Raw genomic sequence first — 17,964 nt, 5'->3', positions numbered from 1 at the left:
CTGGAGTTCATCTGCAGTATCAAGAAGTCCTGGTGTACCCATTCACATAAAATACACAATACATAGATGTATGAAAATTGTCAATAAATAGAAAACATTTAACAAGAAAACATGGTTAGTGTAGATGCACATATGAAAATTAAACAAAAAAAACACAGGTACCTATGAAGGTTGAGAACAATTCACAAGACAAGAAAAACAAAAATAAAAACTTATCAGGGATGGTGGGACAAGCCTTTAATTCCTGTACTTGAGAGGCTGAGTGAGGAGGATCAGTATGAGTTCAAAGCTAGTCTGATCTACAGAGTGAGTTTCATGCAGGTAGCCTGGGCTAGAGTGAGACCATGCCTCAAAAAAACAAAACAGAGGAAGCCTAGAAAAATAGGAGAAAATCTTTCCCAGCTATACATCTGACAACAGATTAATATCTAGGATATACAAAGAACTCAAAAATGAAATAATAACAAAACACACAACCCATTTTTTAAAATGGGCTATTGGCCAAGTATGGTGACACACAACTTTAATCCCAGCACTCAGGAGGCTGAGGTAGAAAGATCACCATGAGTTTCAGGCTAACCTGGAGCTATAGAGTGAGACTCAGCTAAAGTGAAACCCTACTTCAAAAAAAAAAAAAAAAGAGAGAGAGAGAGAGAGAGAGAGAAAGGAAATAAAGTAGTGGGCTACAGAACTGAATAGAGTTTTGAAAAGAAATACAAATGGCCAATAAACATCTAAATACATGTTCTATATCCTTAGCTATCACAGAAATGCAAATTAAAACTACTCTGATATTCTATCTCACGCCTGTAAGAATGGTTATAATCAAGAAATCAAATGACAATAAATGTTGATGATGGCGTAGAAAAAGAAGAACCTTTCTCCATTACTGGTGAGAATGTAAACTATTGTGGAGGTTCCTCAGACAGCTAAAAATATTTACCATATGACACAGCTATACCATTCCTTGGCATATACGCTAAGGACTCTATTCATTACTACAACAGAGATTCTTGCTCATCCATGTTTGTTGTTGCTCTAATAACAATACCTAGGAAATGGAAACAGCCTAGATGCCCTTCAACTTATGAAGGAATAATGAAGATGTGGTACAATTATACAATGAAATTCTATTCAGCAGTAACCAAAATGGAATTATGAAATTTGCAGGGAAATTAAAATATCTGTGAAAGATTATAGTGAGCAAGGTAACCCAGGCTCTGAAAGTCAAATGCCACAAGTCAAACACCACGTGTTCTCTCTAATACATAGAGATCCTAGCTTCAAATGTTTAGATTTGTATGTAACTTGGAGTAAAAGTTGGTAGTAGAGGTCAGGAATCTAGAAAGGGGTGGCCTGGACCACACATGTGTGCTGTGTAAGAAGGCTTTTTGCTCTGGCTTCCTGATTGACCAGACCCTGGAACCTTAACTCTAGATTCCCTGGCATCAGAGGGTGTACACGCAGAGCAAGTAGACCAGAGCTCCCTGTTTTTTCCCCACCTCCCAGTTTCCAGGTCCCTCTACCCCTGCTGCTGACATGGGTAGCTGGGACCATACCCTGCCTGTGTGCTGAGGAAGCCTGCCTTTTATTCCAGTTTTCTGATTCTGGTTCCCCAACTCCCAGTTCCACTGAGCCAGAGAGGGCACAAACCACTTTGGGAACTGGCCTTTTGTCCCTGGCTCCCCAGCTTCCTGGCTCCTGATTGTCCAAGCCCCAGTGCCCCTGTGCTGAACAGTGTGTGCAAGTGGAGTGAGAAATTATACCAGTTTCTAGAGACTAAACAACACTCTTTTAAATAATGAATGGGTTATGGAAGAAATCAAACAGAAAACTGTAAAATTTCTAGAAATGAATAATAAAAATACAACATAGGGCTGGAGAGATGGCTTAGCGGTTAAACGCTTGCCTGTGAAGCTTAAGGACCACAGTTCGAGGCTCGATTCTCCAGGACCCACATTAGCCAGATGCACAAGGGGGCGCATGCATCTGGAGTTCGTCTGCAGTGGCTAGAGGCCCTGGCGCGCCCATTCTCTCTCTCTCTCTCTCTATCTCCCTCTGTCGCTCTCAAATAAATAAATAAAAATGAACAAAATATATTTAAAAAAAATACAACATACCAAAACTTATGGAATGCAATCAAGGCAATCCTAAAGGGAAAATTCAAAGCGCTAAATGCATTTAACACAGGAATACCTCCTAAAGGCATTGGAAAAACAAGGACAATCTAACCCTAAGAGTTCCAGACAGAAAGAAAGAATTAAGATCAGAGAAGAAATAACAATAAAAAAAAAAGAGAAGTCTCAAATTAACAAAATCAGAAACAAAAAGGGAGAGGTCAGGGGCTGGAGAAATGGCTTAGTGGTTAAGGTATTTGACTGCAAACCCAAAGGACCATGGTTCGATTCCCGGGGACCCATATAAGCCAGATGCAGAAGGGGGCACATGCATCTGGAGTTCATTTGAAGTAGCTGGAGGACCTGGAGTACCCATTCTCTCCCTCTCTCTACCTCTTTCTCAAATAAATAAATAAATAAATAAATAAATAAATAAATAAATAAGGGGGAGAGGTCAACAGACATCAATGAAATTGGAAAAATTATCAAGACATATTTCCAAAACCACTATCCCAGCAAAATTGGGTAATGTGGAAGAAATGGATGAATTCTTAGACACATACCACCTGCCAAAGCTAAACTCTCCTAAATAAACCCATCACATCCATCAAGATTAAAAAGGTAATTAAAAAAAAAAAAAAAAAACCTACCACCACCACCAAAAAAAAAAAAAGTTGAGGACTAGATGGCTTCTCAGCCGAATTTTATCAAGCCTTCACTGATGAACTGAAACCAATTTTCTCAAACTGTTTCAGAGAAAAGAAAATCTTCCCCAACTCCTTTTATTTTTTTAAAAAATTTTTGTTGTATAATTTATTTATTTGAGAGGGACAGAGAGAAAGAGGGAGGGAGGGAGGAAGGGAGGGAGGGAGGGAGAGAGAGAGGGGGGGGGAGGGAAGGAGGGAGAGAGGGAGAGAGAGAGGGAGAGAATGGGCATGCCATGGCCTCTAACCACTGCAAACGAACTCCAGACACATGCACCCCCTTGTGCATTTGGCTAACGTGAGTCCTGGAGAATCGAGCCTTGAACCAGGGTCCTTAGGCTTCATAGGCAAGCGCTTAACTGCTAAGCCATCTCTCCAACCCATCCCAACTCCTTTTATGAAGCTAGCATCACTCTAATACCAAAACCATATCTGATTTAAAGCTATAGTAACAAAAAATTTAAAATATAAAATGTAGTAACAAAGCCATAGTGAAAAAAAAAAAAAAGCAGCATGGTACTGGCATAAAAACAGACATATAGACCAATGGAACAGAACTGAAGACCCAGCCCTTAGATCAAGTAACTACAGCTGCTTGATTTTTGACAAAGCTGTCAATAACACAGACTGGAGAAAAGACAGCATCTTAAATAAATGGTACTGAATATATTGGATAACCACATGTTGAAAAATGAAACTAGACTCACTCATCTCACAAAAATCAAGTCCATAGGGAAATTAAAGGCCTCAATATAAGACCTGAAACTCTTAAATGACAGGAAGGAAAAACAGGAGGTACTTTCCACGATATAGGAGGGGATAAAGACTTCTGAACAAAATCCCAGTAGCCCATAAAATTAAACACTCACTCAACCAATGGGAATCATAAAGCCAAAAATCTTTTGCACAGACAAGCATACTATAAGCAGAGCCAATAGATTACACACACAAGGGAGAAAATTTTTGCCAGATACACCACTGACAGAGGTCTAATATCTATAACCTATAAGGTACTCAACAAACTAAAAAATAACAAATCAAAAAACCCACTCAAAAAATGAGAAAGAGGTAGTTCTCAGAGGAAGAAATACTAATGGCTAACACACACAAGAATCCTAACCCTAACCATCAGAGAAATGCAAATTAAAACAACTATGAGATTCCACCTTACTCCACAAAGGATGGCAATCAAAAAAATCAAATGACAACAAATGTTGGCAAGGATATAGAGAAAGAGAAACCCTAATTCACTGTTGGTGGAAATTCAAATTTGTACAACTCAGGTAGAAAAGAAGCTAAAAGTTGAACTCATTCACTGAGTTACTGTAAGAGTTAATTGCTAAGGAGCTAAAACTTATCATTGTCAGATGGGAAAATCCCAAAGAAGGAACTGTCCAGAAAGGGCCCAAAGGGATAATAAGAAGGAAAGACAGTTTAAACTAAAACAAAGTACAAAGGAGCTCACTGTTAGGGTGGCCTGACTACAGAAATGACTTAAATGCAAATGGTCCTATCTTGTTTGTTCACTTACCCCTCCCTTTGGCTATGAAAACTATAAAATGGAAATAAAATCTCAGCCAACTTGGGGTCAGAGCTTCTTTGGAGAGCTATCTCAAGATCCTTGGCCACCTTGGAAATAAACTCCTCTACTTTCCCTCATATTGGCGTTGGACTGATCTTTCCAGAGAATTTCTGTAACACAACACCTATGGGAATAAATATGGAGATTCCTGAAAAGGATGGATACAGAACTACCAAAAGACCCAGTTATTTCTTTACTGGGCATTTACCCTAAATGCTCCATGCTTCACTACGGAGATATTTGCTCAACCGTGTTTACAGCTGTTCTATTCATAATAGCTAAGAACTGGAATCAACCCAGGTACACATCTTTGGATGAATGAAGAACAAAGTTGCACATTTACACAATGGAAATCTATTCAGCAGTAAGAAAAATAGTATAATGATATTTGTAGGAAAATGGATCAACTTGGAACAGATCATACTTAGTGAATACAATCACAGGTGGGAGGGAGGGAGGGAGGGAGGGAGGGAGGGAGGGAGGGAGGGAGGGAGGGAGGGAGGGAGGAAGGGAGGAAGGAAGGAAGGAAGGAAGGAAGGAAGGAAGGAAGGAAGGAAGGAAGGAAGGAAGGAAGGAAGGAACAATGAGAGGAGAGGAATTAGGGAGAGATATAGTGGGTATAGTAGATATGTAAATAGAAGGGCAGAATACTGGGGGTGAAATTGTCTATATGGGGTCAGGGAAAGGGATGGAGAAAAGAGTAGGAAGAGGGTTAATCCAAATATGGGGGCTAGAGAGATCACTTAGTAGTTAAGGCATTTACCTACAAAGCCTAAGGACCTAGGTTCAATTCCCCATTACCCATATAAGCCAGATACATAAGGTGGTACATGAGTCTAGAGTTTATTTGCAGTGGCTAGAGGCCCTTGTGTACCCATTTTTTCTATCTGCTTCTTTCTCCCTCTCTAATAAATCTGACTATAATACCCATAAGTCCACCCCCAACAATAAACTGCCTCCAGGAGGCTTTAACTTCCAAATTGCTATCAGCTGGGGATAAGCATTCGGAACACCTGAGTTTATGGGGGACACCTGAATCAAACTACCACATTCAGCCCCTGGCTCCAATAAACTGATAACCATCCATGATGTAAAATGCAATGCATTCAATCCAACTTTAAAAGCCCCCAGTTTTTAATCAATCCCAATGATATTCAAACATTGCCATAGTCCGATATCTTTTAACTGAGCCATAATACAAAAAACAAAAAAATCCATAATGGCACAGAATAAACACTCACACTGCAAAAGATGGCAAAGTATAGCAAAGAAATATTCAACCAATTCAAGATTCAAACAGGACAAATATCAAACTCTGTAATTCTAAGTCCAACAACTCTAGTCAGTGACAAATTTCCAAGTCCGATAATTCTAACCAGCAAGTCTCTGGAGTTCCAATTTCGCCCCTCCAGCTGGGCTACTCAAAGTCCTGGAAAACTTCATCTGGGGCTGGCAGCTCTTCTTAGCAGCCTTCTTTTCGTCCCAGTATCTCCACTGGATCTCCACTGCAGCCCACAGTCCATCCTTACAGCTGTATTGGGTCTCCATGTAGAATACCCAGCAAACCTGCTTCACACTGCCCACAGCCATTTCCAAACTGCAAGATCATATTGCAAATTCAATGACCTTCTCTTTCCTGCATTCGTTATACTCCATAATACCATGTAGGGTGCCAATTTGTTGTTCTAGGGGGAATAAGGCAGACTTGGAAGAAAAGGACACTCCTTAAGTATTCAGGCCCCTTCAAAAGACTGTATTTTTTTCTGTGGTCCCAATGTGGGTCAGATGGTCCAATCTCAATGGTTTTAATCTCAGTTGCAGCTGAATGGGCAGCAGGTTCACCCAAAGATTTCATTTTTTCTGTGCCATATCCCTCTGCTCACACCAGTCCGTTTCTATACAATGCAACCTTGCACAAGTACTCAGGACACAGGCATAACAGCAAGCCTCTCACACAAACTGCTTCTAGCCCAGTCCAGGCAAAGCTCTTTCTCACCCTCATAAGCCAAACCTCACAGTCTTCAAACTCCACAGTTTTTACTGTACTTAGGTCTTTCATCTGTGACCAGAATAGTCCATCGAGTTGAACTTACATTGCTCCAAGGTGTCTCTTAGGCCATGGTTTCAATTCATCCACATTCCTTCCTCAAAATCAGCTAGAAAAGGCCAAATGCCACATACTCAGGTGTCTAGCAGCAATGACCCCACTTGTGGTACCAATTTCACTGCTGCAGCTCCAGTTCACACTGCTGGCAGAAAACACCCGACCAAGAGCAGATTGTGGGGGGAAAAGGTTTATTTTGGCTTATGGACTCGAGGAGAAGCTCCATAATGGCAGGGACAAACAACAGAATGAGCAAAGGGTAGACATCACCTCCTCACCAACATCTGATGGACAACAGAAAAAGGACAGTGTGCCAAACACTAGCAAGGGGAAACTGGCTGTAATAGCCATAAGCCCACCCCGAACAATATACTGCCTCCAGGAGGCATTAATTCCCAAATCTCTATCAGCTGGGAACCTAGCATAGAACACCTAAGTTTCTGGGGGACACATGAATGAAACCACCCCAGGTAGATAATGCTGTGCCCATAAACCATAGGCTAATACAAGAAATTTTAAATGCCAGAGGTGGAAAAATTTCAGTGTGGGGGTTGATCAAAGAAGCTCTGATGCCCCCAAAACGTGACCTGTTATTGCTAAGACTCTTGGTTTCCCACCAGAACTAAATGGCAGATCCTATTGCTGAAGCTTCCAGATTTTGGGTTGCAGGACACTGAGAAATCAAGCTGGAGCTGAGCAGGAAGCTACACCCTGTTGACTTGCTGTCAGGATGCTAGAAAGAGTTATGTGACCTGTATAAGAAGAAAAGTCATCAAGTCTTAACCAGTGGTAGAGCCTACAAGCTCTCTGTCTGGACAACCAGACCAAATATATGAACTGCTGCAATGGTGGCATGTCTGCTATGGAGGAAATAACTGCTCTCTGCTTAGTCTTGAGGCCCACTCTGTATGGGAAGAAATTTCTGCCTGGTACTGAAATCTTAACCCAAAGTCTATGGCTGGGGAGGTCATAAGTCTACGGGGAAACTCCCCATTGTTGTCTGGCAAAATGAATATATTGTGCCCACAAAACTGTCCTCTAAACACTCACGTTTATGCCCCTATGTTAATGCTACTCTCACTTTTGGCTAGAGAAGTTTTTTTCTTTTCAGATGACGGTGACCACCGGGGAGAAATGACAATGGTGTGGTTCATCACTAGGTATAAGATCTCTATCACACCCTCCAAAGCTCAGAGACCATTGTGGAAGAGGTGACTGCGAACAACAACCAAAAAAAAAAAAAAAAAAAAAAAAAGTAAGAACCCCAAGGAAGGAGAGGAGTGTTTTGCAATACTGTCTTCCATACAGAGTGGCCATGGTATTCATGACCTCACAGTGGCTGAATAAGATCTGAATAATAGGAGAGAAAAAAGTGTTAACATCAAATCAAAGAGAGACTTAGTTGAAAAGAAGGGATTAAGCGGGAGGGGAATCTGGGGGGCGGGGGAAGGGAAGGTAGTGACAGGGGATTATGATCATGGCATATTGTCTATATGTATAGAGGTTGTCAATAAAAAAAGTTTTAAAAAAATTTCAGTAGAAATCAATGAGATAGAAAATGTAAGTACTGAGGTGGTATTTTTACTTATGAATTCGATAAAGCCTTTTATTTTGTCTATCATAATGGTTAACGTCACAACAATGAGAGGCACAACACCATATGTTGATAGAGAAGGATGCTAATGAGATTTTGTGTGTGTGTGTGAATTAACAGAGGATTAAAATGCTTATTCCCTAAAATCTTCCAACTTCTGCCTAGGAATCTTTCCTACAGAAATTATCTTAAGACTAAAAAGGAATATACATAAAATTATTCACCACAAGTCATGGGGGAGTAGCTTACTTAACATGCGTAAGTCTTTGGGTTTTGACCCCAACCACATCCCACTAAACAAAAGGCAAACTTTAAAAATTCACCACAGAGCTTTGCACAGTGGCAGTATTGTAGCCAATGAGATTTATCTGAGGCGCAATTATTGCTAATTGAAAAAAAATTCATCACAGAATTATTGATAGTAAAAATGGAACCCTCAAGACAACTAGCAATAATAGAAAAATCATTTATAAGTTATCTTTGTCATGAATAATAAAAAAAGGAAATAGTATGATATTCTAACATAGAAAATGTATAAAATAGCAGATAGTATAAAACGAACAACATAAACAATAAAAGGAAATCCCAAACACAAGCAAAAAATATATAAGTTGGAATGACTAGAAAAATACACAGCAAAATGTTAAATACTTATTTCTAAATAAGTAGACAGACAAAGTTTTAAACCTCAGTTTTCTACATTCTCAGTCTGAACAGCAAGCACATATGAATTTAAAACTAAGGAAAAATAAATGAAGAAAAAAGTATAGCTCACTAAACCAGAAGCAGAAACATTAGTATAACATGTTAGGCTGTAACTGAAACATGCTTATCACAAATACCTTTTAATAACTTACTAGTTCTTTCATTTCTTCATGATCTCTTTCACTGGCATCTTTAGGCTGAAACTTCCAGAGCAATGACAAGTCAGATAATAAAAGTGGAACTTTTAATGGATTTCTAAAGGCTACTTCCACTGTAATTGGTTCTATAAAAGAAAAAGTCCTATATTTAGTAACTTTAATAAACTTTATACCTTACCCTAAGCTTTACAGCTCTAAACGTACCTTAGTTTCATAGTTCTGTAATTTTGCCTAGGCTGAATATTGTCATGTTATAAAGGTCTATGTACTTACTAAGAATTCAGTTTTGACCCTACTCTTTTAGATTTCTCCAATGTCTCTGTCATAGAGAATGTCACTCTTGGCATTTCAGTATCGTAACACATATATTGATATGAGATCCTAAATGTCTAGTCTTGTAAAAGCAGCATAGTATATGATGAGTTTCAGCATGGAATATGGCTCAGTTAATAGAGTACTTACCTTGTATTTATGAAGCGTTGGTTCAATCTCCAACACTACCACAAATATGCAGCTCAAGTAATTGAAGAATTTCTAATTTAGCTTTATATCCCTGCCCTCCAATAATACATGGCATACAGTAAATTACCTTGAATATACTACTAAGTAAAATAAGCAAACAAAAAACCTTAAGTAAAATTTCAAGTATACCACCTTCTACAACCGCAAGTGGAAATCTGGAGTTATCTGAATAACTGTTCAAACAGTATTGTGTCAGCTGGAAATTGGATGGAATTATTCCTTTATTAACCACAGCTACAACGTGTTCTTCAAGTTCTCGCCACTGCTGGGAGGACTGAGACTCATATTCTTGATCAAGACTTATATGAGTAGCTGCTTGCTTTTCACCTTAAAAAAAAAGTGTCATATTACACATTTATAAACATCTGTTCTCTAATAACATTTTAAGTAAAAACCAGAGGTACTGAAATTTTTATGCATATAAACACACCTACCAGTTCCCCATTCTCTGAGCAATAGATAAATAATCCTCTTATTAACACAAATCTAGTTGGAATTTTGCTTACAATACCAATAATCTTTTCTTCCTTACTGAATGTTACTAACACTCAGAGGCAGAAGGAGCACTGCCAGTTCAATGCTAGCCTGGTCTATGTGGAGTTCAGGCTAACCAAGGTTATAACGGGAGAACCTGTCTCAGAAGAAAAGTTCAAAAACTAAGTTTTATAAGCAAACGCATCCATCACAATGTGATTTTATACAGAAAAAAAAAAAAAAGGAAATAATAACCATGGGGGAATGTTTTTAAAAGCACTTTATATGCACTGAATCTTACAACACTAAAAATGCTCACCAACATTATATGATAATGAATATTCTTCATATCACACTAAAAAAACTGCTATAAAGACAACTGCTTGGTTTATATTGCTTTTTTATTTTTAGGCTATAAAGAAAAACAATAAAGTAGTTATCTTCTGAAAGCAGCCTGTAGGTAAATATTCAACAACTTATAAATTTTTAAATTAAAAAAAGCAAACATTAAAGAAATAACTAGGCCAAATGAAAGTTTACTAACCATCTGCTGGTCGTCTGTCATGGCCAAAGAAAATCCGAGTTGCTGAACTGTTAATGTATGGTAAAGGAAGCTGAGGTAAAGGGCCATCTGGTGATAGCTGACTTATATTCTGGGAGAAACAGAAAAAAAAAAGTTTGCCTCATAATGTTTCTTCACTTTTTAACACACAAGTTATTAAGACATGTTAAGCAAGAATGTAGTACTACTTAATATATGAGAGTCACAAAATTTTATAACTGTGTGCTTTAGATACTAGTTATTCTGCCTCAAGAGAAACTTCCTAGCCAGACTATACATGCAAGCCTATAATACCAACAATTCAGGAGGCTGGAGCAAGAGGATCACAAATTCTAAGCTAGCTTAGGCTGGCAGTTCAAAGCCAGCATGGGAACTTAGCAAGATCCTGTCTCAAAACAGAAAGGGAAGGGGAAATATACCTCAGTTGGAGACCACTAGCTTGGTATATAGAAGGCCCTAGGTAAATTTTTGGCACTGCTAAAAAACAGTAACAGTAAAAAGAGAAAAACCTTGCTAAGGGTTACTTAGTTTACTTTTAATGTTAAACTTCCAAGTGTTACATTAGCATGCATTTTACTTTCTACAATTCATTATAGCATGCTATCTGCCAAAATTTTAATTCATGTGATTTTAAAATAAAGTCTAAAAAACTAGTTATTTTTCTATGGGAAAGATACAATACTCAACTATTCATAGGCCTTGGAGGGACTTGTTATTATTTTTTCTATAAACAATGATTTAGTTTTCTATCCTCCTACTTCAATGAAATACTGTCTTCCTATTATTATTTTGTAGATTATAGCATAGTACTTGCTATAAATCCACATTTTGTCTTCTATAAAAAGAAGATGATAAGACGACTTTCTATTTTGTAGAATTATATGTGGTCTCACCCCATCACTAAGAGGTGGGAACACTAGGAGCTCATGATCATTTTTGGCTGCATAGTTTGAGACCAGCCTGAGCTACATAGGAAACTATCTCAAAAAACCAACAAAAAATTACAGTCCAGAAAGTTTATGACACCTCTATTAAAAAAAAAAAAGATTTCAAAACAGCCAAAATTTGGAGCCAGGAATACTTGGAGGCTAAGATAGGAGGGCCAAGAGTTGGAAGGCAGTCTGGCCATACAGTAATACTAAATCTAGCAACAGCAACAACAACAAAAAAAGATACAAAATGAAAGTCTACACAAATATTAAAATTCTCTTTAAAAAAATAGTAGAAGGAGCTGGAGCATGCATAATATCCTGGGTTCAATTCCTAAAACCACATAAAACTGGTGGTGGCACATTCCTGTAATCTAGCAATCAGGAGGTAGAGATGGTAAGATAAGGAGTTAAAGGTGGTCCTCAGCTATAATGGAGGTATGAACAAGGTCAGACTGATCTACATAGGACCCTGTTGTCAAAAATAAATAAATAAATAAAAATAAACCACACACCTACAATCAAGAAAGATAACCTTCCACAGTATTATGATATGACATATATCAAACTATTTTATGTCATCCATATTTTATGCTGAAAATACATCCAGTGTTTATTAAAAAAGAGTATTTACCTTATAAAAATAAAGATACTCTCTAAGAAAAGCCCCTTGTTGGGCAGCAGATTGTTTACTTTCATTGACTAAAATATGTCTAAAAGCAGACACGGCATTGTCCAGCTGCCTGAGAGTATAGGATTGGCGTCCAATTGTGAAGTTAATGTGATCCTCTGCAAGAGACCAGCCTTTGCCTTTGTAGACTTGCATGGCTTGACAATAGCAGCGCAAAGCATGCTTCTTCTATAAGAAAGTAAATAAGACAAATATAATCCCAAATCTGTCTTGAACTGGTAAAAATGACACAAACACATGTGATGACATACAAAAATAATCTGGTAACTGTTTAACTCCGAAAGAGAATGGGATAAAGAAAACAAAACTATTATTTAGGTGTCCACTGTCCCACTTTTATTTAATATAGTACTGAAAGTCTTAGCCATAGCAATAAGGCAAGAGACACACATAAAAGGGATACAAATTGGAAAGGAAGAAATCAAGTTATCATTATTTGCAGTGACTGGAGTACCGAGTAACATCTTGATCACACCTTCCAAGGCTCAGGGTCTAATGTGGAAGAGGTGGCAGAAAGAATGTAAGAGCCAAAGGAAGGGTAGGACTCCTTAAAACATGCTCCTCCATAACCCAGGCCCAGAAAGCCAAGCGCCACATGTTCTCTCTCATATGTGGATCCTAGCTACAGATGATTGGGCTTCTGCATGAGAAGGAAAATACTTGGTAGCAGAGGCCAGTAAGTTAAAAAGGAGACATAAAGGAAAGAGAAAGGAAGGGAGGAGGATACTTAATAGGTTGATATTGTATATATGTAAGTACAATGATTGTAATGGGGAGGTAATACGATGGAGAATGTAATTTCAAAGGGGAAAGTGTGGGGGTGGGGAGGGAGGAAATTACCATGGGATATTTTTTTATAATCATGGAAAATGTTAATAAAAATTTAAAAATAAAAAAAAACATGCTCCTCCAGACACAAAATGGCCTGCATATCCATGACCTCACTGTGTCTGACACCACCTACACAAGACCATCATAAGAGGAGGAAAAGATCATGACATCAAAATAAAGAGAGACTCATTGAGATGGGGAAGGGATATGATGGAGAATGGAATTTCAAAGGGGAAAGGGGGGGGAGGGTATTACCATGGGATATTTTTTATAATCATGGAAAATGTTAATGAAAGTTGAGAAAAAAAAAAAAAAACTAAGGTAAGCCAGGTGTGGTTTTGCACATGTTTAATTTCAGCACTTGGGAGGCAGAGATAGGAGGATCACAGTGAATTCAAGGGCACCCTGAGACTACACAGTAAATTCCAGGTCAACCTCAGCTAGACCTTGAAAAGAAACTACCTGTGGTAATTAGGGATGTTTACATTTAAAACATCCACGCTATTTTCCTTGTCACTTATTCCTACCAATACATCCATTTTTTAAAATAGAAATGTCATAAAAAATTCTCAGAAATAACCTTAAGTCACAATTTTATGTGTTCTGTGGAGTGTATCACCCAAGGAAGATGCTTTTTATTGACCAATTTCAATCACTTGTTGGACTGCCCAGGAAGTATCCTGGAAGTCAATCCAATCAATCCCCTTTATAATATACATTCATTCTATTAGTTCCTTCCTCTAGAGGACCATGACTAATACAGAGTACTCGTATAGCACACATGGATACCTAATTCAATACCACCATTGCCCCTCAAAAAAAGTATTAACTAATTTTTTTTTTTAAATTCTCATGCCTCCTACTAAATAGGCAAATACAACATCATGATTTTTTAAATGCATACCCACACCTTGCATATTTCCTGGAACACAGAAATGGTTATTCAATCTGCATTACCCCTCATATATACAGTAAACCACTCTCTCAATGCTGTTCCTACTCTTAACCTCTACCAAAGCTCTCTCAAGAAATTCAGAAACAAGGGCTAAAGAAGCCTCTAAATCAATGAGGACCTTCAATCCAAATACTTTCAAAAACAAGCAGCAGATTTCTACATTAGTAACTGGGCAATTATTTTCATGTAATATGCATGTCTGTGTGCATGAACATATGGCACATGCACATGTAGGTGTAGATGCATGTGCCCCATATGCAAGTGTGCAGAAAACAGAGGAAGACACTAGAAAAAAACTGAAAAAGAACACACACTATTTAAAAACTAATAACAAGTCTTTATTTTAAAGCAATGTGCTGGGTAGAAAGATATTTCAGCAGTTAAAGGTACTTTCCTACGGAGCCTGCCTTGCCCAAGCCCAATTGCCCAGTACCCACACAAAACCAGATGCATACAGTGGCACATGAATCTGGAGTTTGTTTGCAGCAAGTGGTCCTGGTATGCCCATTCTCTCTCACATACACACAAATAAATTTTCTTAAAGTTTTCTTTTAAAAAAAAGAAAGAAAAAGAGGGCTGGAGAGATGGCTCAACAGTGAAGACATTTGCCTGAAAAGCCTAATGACCTGAGTTCAATTCCCCATTACCCATGTAAAGCCAAATGTACAAAGTGGCACATCCCTCTGGAGTTCATTTGCAGTGGTTAGAAGCCCTGACACAACCATCCGTGTTCTCATTCTCTCCCCTCCCCTTTACAACTAACTAAATAAAAATATTTTCAAAACTATTAAAAAGAAAAAGAAAAATGAAACAAAGAAATGTGCTCACCTGTCCTGCTTTACTAAACCGATGACCAGCCAATATCATATGAAATGCGTATTTTCTGACCATGGGGCTCTTCATGTTTATAAAGCAATGTGCCGCCTGTTCCAAAAGCAGTGCACTTCGAAGATCAGAATCCTGTCAAATGTGCAAAGAATAGTTAGCTTACGCAACATTAAGTAAAACAACAATAAGCTAAAATGCATCTACACTTCGAATGCTTAACTTGGAGTTATAAGAAGGAAAAGTAAAGGAGCAAGCCAATCTTGATTCCTCCAAGCAGCACAAATTTTGTTCAAAAAGCCTTTTAAAAAGCGATTGGTGTGCTTTTCATAAAAGCCTGATTATGAAAAATAATACTATCTTACAAACCTCTAGAAAACTCTAATCCCTTCTTAAGTGGCAAAAATAAGATATAAACTAAGAATAAAATATAGGTGGTCTTATTAAAGATAAACCAGAAAATACAAACCACTGGAGAATATTAATCTAATTTCTCTGGGATGTTACTCTGCCTTCCAATGGCATATTTCCATGCATCCAAATGAAAATACAACAGATTCTGTAAAATTTTCTGATATTTAAAGGAATTCTCAATTTTGGCTATAATTCTAAAGGGACAAAATACTTACTTTTCATTAATGTTCAAAAGGCTTACCCTTCAAAGATTTTCTCTTCACCTGCCATCTTTACATTGGTAAACAGAACAACTCAACCCTTACCACACAGCAGCTAGGGAAGCATCATCATCACTCATGAGAACCTTCCCAGGAAGTTGTCATTTCACAGACAACTGAGAAAATACTGAAAGTTGCTGATTAAGAATCAACAACATTTCACTAAAACCTTTTCCAGGTTTTCAGCTAGTCTCAAGCTGAACTTACCATGCCCTTCCATGTGTTCTGCTGCCATTATTTGCCCCAGGGAAAGTTGAAAACAGAAAACATTTACTTTAAATGCAGTAATTTTAACAAATTAGAATATCACAAAGTATTCACAGACTATTATTATAAACTATTGATGTAGATTTAAAAAACCTGAGGAAACCATCTAGAACACATCCACTAAATAATAGCTTGCCCACTACTAGTCAAAATTGTTAACAAGGATTTATATATTTATATATTAGAATCAACTGAGGAATCTTGGGACCTTACTTTTGGAGTGTTTTAAGGAAAATCATTTCTTATAAAACATTTTTCAACATTTTAAAAGGACAAGTGTTTACAGAAAAAAAAGATGTACAGCTTTCTTTGCCATCCCATGCCTCACTCATTTGCTAGAGAAAAGTGCTGTTTCCAGCTCAGTTTTGTTGTGATTTCTGCCTATCTCTCTTTTTTCTTTTATTATTTATTTATTTACTTATTTGACAGAGAGTGAGGCAGCTACAGAATGGGTGTGCTAGGCCCTTGAGCTGCTACAAATGAACCCCACCTTATGTATCTAGCCTACATGGGTCCTAAAGAATCAAACCTGGGTCCTTTGGCTTCACAGAGAAGCCTCAAACCACTAAGCCTTCTCTCCAGTTCACCTCTCTTTTCATAGCTATGTGTGCTTATATAAATATTTTTTAGAAATATCTTTTAGATTTAAATAGTATTATACATACCTTGCTTTTTTCTGCATAATATCAGAGATCTTTACAAGTTGTCTATATCTCTCATCTTTTAAAATTTACATTTCATTATTCAAATACACCAAAATATATTAATACAATCTTCAATGAGTTTTATAAATTGTTTACTTGTTGTGCTAGGGATTGGACCCAGAGCCTTGCCTATGCTAGGGCAAGTGCTCTATCACTGAGCTATAGCACAAACCCTTTGTTTTTTGATGGAGTCCTGCTATGTAGCCTGAGACTGACCTAGACCTTGGTGTACCCCAGACTGGTCTCACACTTACAATCCCCCAGCCTCTGCCTCTTGAGTCCTAGGTGAACACATGTAACTAGCACCATACCCAGCTATAAAAAAATTTAGAGTACTTATTCAAACATTGTTACTAGATAATTTTCTGTAAGTAAAACCACTATGTTAATTCTTACCTCAACTTTTATATACTAGGTTAGTTAGTAGCACCAAAAAATACTTTTATCAACAGAAGTTAAGAATTCATGTTTTTTACACTACTCAAAAATTGCTTTGTGCGCTGGGCGTGGTGGCGCACGCCTTTAATCCCAGCACTCAGGAGGCAGAGGTAGGAGGATCGCCGTGAGTTCGAGGCCACCCTGAGACTACATAGTGAATTCCAGGTCAGCCTGAGCTAGAGTGAGACACTACCTCAAAAAAACCAAAAAAAAACCAAACAAACAAAAAAAAAAAAACAAATTGCTTTGTGCAACACATGCATGTATATGTGTACAGATTCATATGTATACAGGCACACCTATATGAATGGTGTGGATCCCAGAGGTCAACACTAGGCAATCTCCTCAGTCACTCTCCACCTTTGAGACATACTCTCTGGATAAACCTAGAGCTGACCAATTCAGCTAGACAAGTTAGCCAGTAAACTCCAGCCATTCCTTATCTCCACCTACCCAACACACCACCATGCCTGGCATTTTACATAGGTACTAGAGATCCAATCATGAGTCTTCATGCTTGCACAGCAAACACTTTAGCTACTGAGCCATTTCCCTAGGCCGTAAAATTTTCTTAATGTTTACCTAATAAAGTCAAATGGATCTAGGAAAGATTATATAAGTGAACCAGGCTCAGAAAGTCAAACGCTGCATGTTCTCTCTCATATTTGTGGATCCTAGCTTCACATGTTTAGATTTGTATGAGATGGGAATACAAATCAGTAGTAAAGAACAGCAAGCTAAAATAAGGCTATGAGAGAGGGAAGCAGGAGAGTAGGATTAAGGAGAGAGAATAGTAGATAGGTAACTAGAGAAACCGAATACTGGGATGGTGGGAGTCTAAAGAGAGAAGATAGAAGAGAGGAGGGCATGAGAGGAGGGTTAATCAAAATTTAAAATTTATGATAAGCCATAGAGAAACTTATTTCTTCATGAGATAATATATATGTTTAAAAAAGAGAGGATGCCAGGTGTGGTGGTGCACTCCTTTAATCCCAGCACTTGGGAGGCAGAGGTAGGAGGATTGCTGTGAGTTCGAGGACACCCTGAGACTACATAGTGAATTCCAGGACAGTCTGGACTAGAGTGAAACCCTACCTTGAAAAAGTAAAAGAGAGAGAGAGAGAGAGA

General features: G+C 38.0%; 1 protein-coding gene and 1 non-coding gene across 6 annotated transcripts in view; one reads left to right on the top strand and one right to left on the bottom strand.

The window, feature by feature from the left end:
- The window catches only part of Trappc8 (trafficking protein particle complex subunit 8), a 148,927-nt gene that overhangs the window by 61,905 nt on the left and 69,058 nt on the right, over window positions 1–17,964 (bottom strand). For 2 of the 5 annotated variants that reach the window (XM_045135008.1, XM_045135009.1), the window contains exons 12-17: window positions 15,635–15,655; window positions 14,757–14,888; window positions 12,086–12,310; window positions 10,505–10,613; window positions 9,619–9,813; window positions 8,959–9,089 (exon numbers count right to left, since the gene is read on the bottom strand). In XM_045135008.1, coding sequence (XP_044990943.1) covers window positions 8,959–9,089; window positions 9,619–9,813; window positions 10,505–10,613; window positions 12,086–12,310; window positions 14,757–14,888; window positions 15,635–15,655 — 813 coding nt within the window. The remainder of the gene's footprint in view (window positions 1–8,958; window positions 9,090–9,618; window positions 9,814–10,504; window positions 10,614–12,085; window positions 12,311–14,756; window positions 14,889–15,634; window positions 15,656–17,964) is intronic. The other 3 variants (XM_004668420.2, XM_004668419.2, XM_045135010.1) reach the window with 2 other exon arrangements.
- Window positions 8,430–8,571, top strand: LOC123455244. The gene has a single exon (XR_006633782.1). It is a non-coding gene; the product is annotated as a U4 spliceosomal RNA (small nuclear RNA).

The sequence above is a fragment of the Jaculus jaculus genome, chromosome 15 (assembly GCF_020740685.1).
Source record: "Jaculus jaculus isolate mJacJac1 chromosome 15, mJacJac1.mat.Y.cur, whole genome shotgun sequence".
Taxonomy (NCBI): Eukaryota; Metazoa; Chordata; class Mammalia; order Rodentia; family Dipodidae; genus Jaculus; species Jaculus jaculus.
Note: the sequence above shows the minus strand (reverse complement) of the source record. Positions and strands in the feature narration are given on the sequence as shown.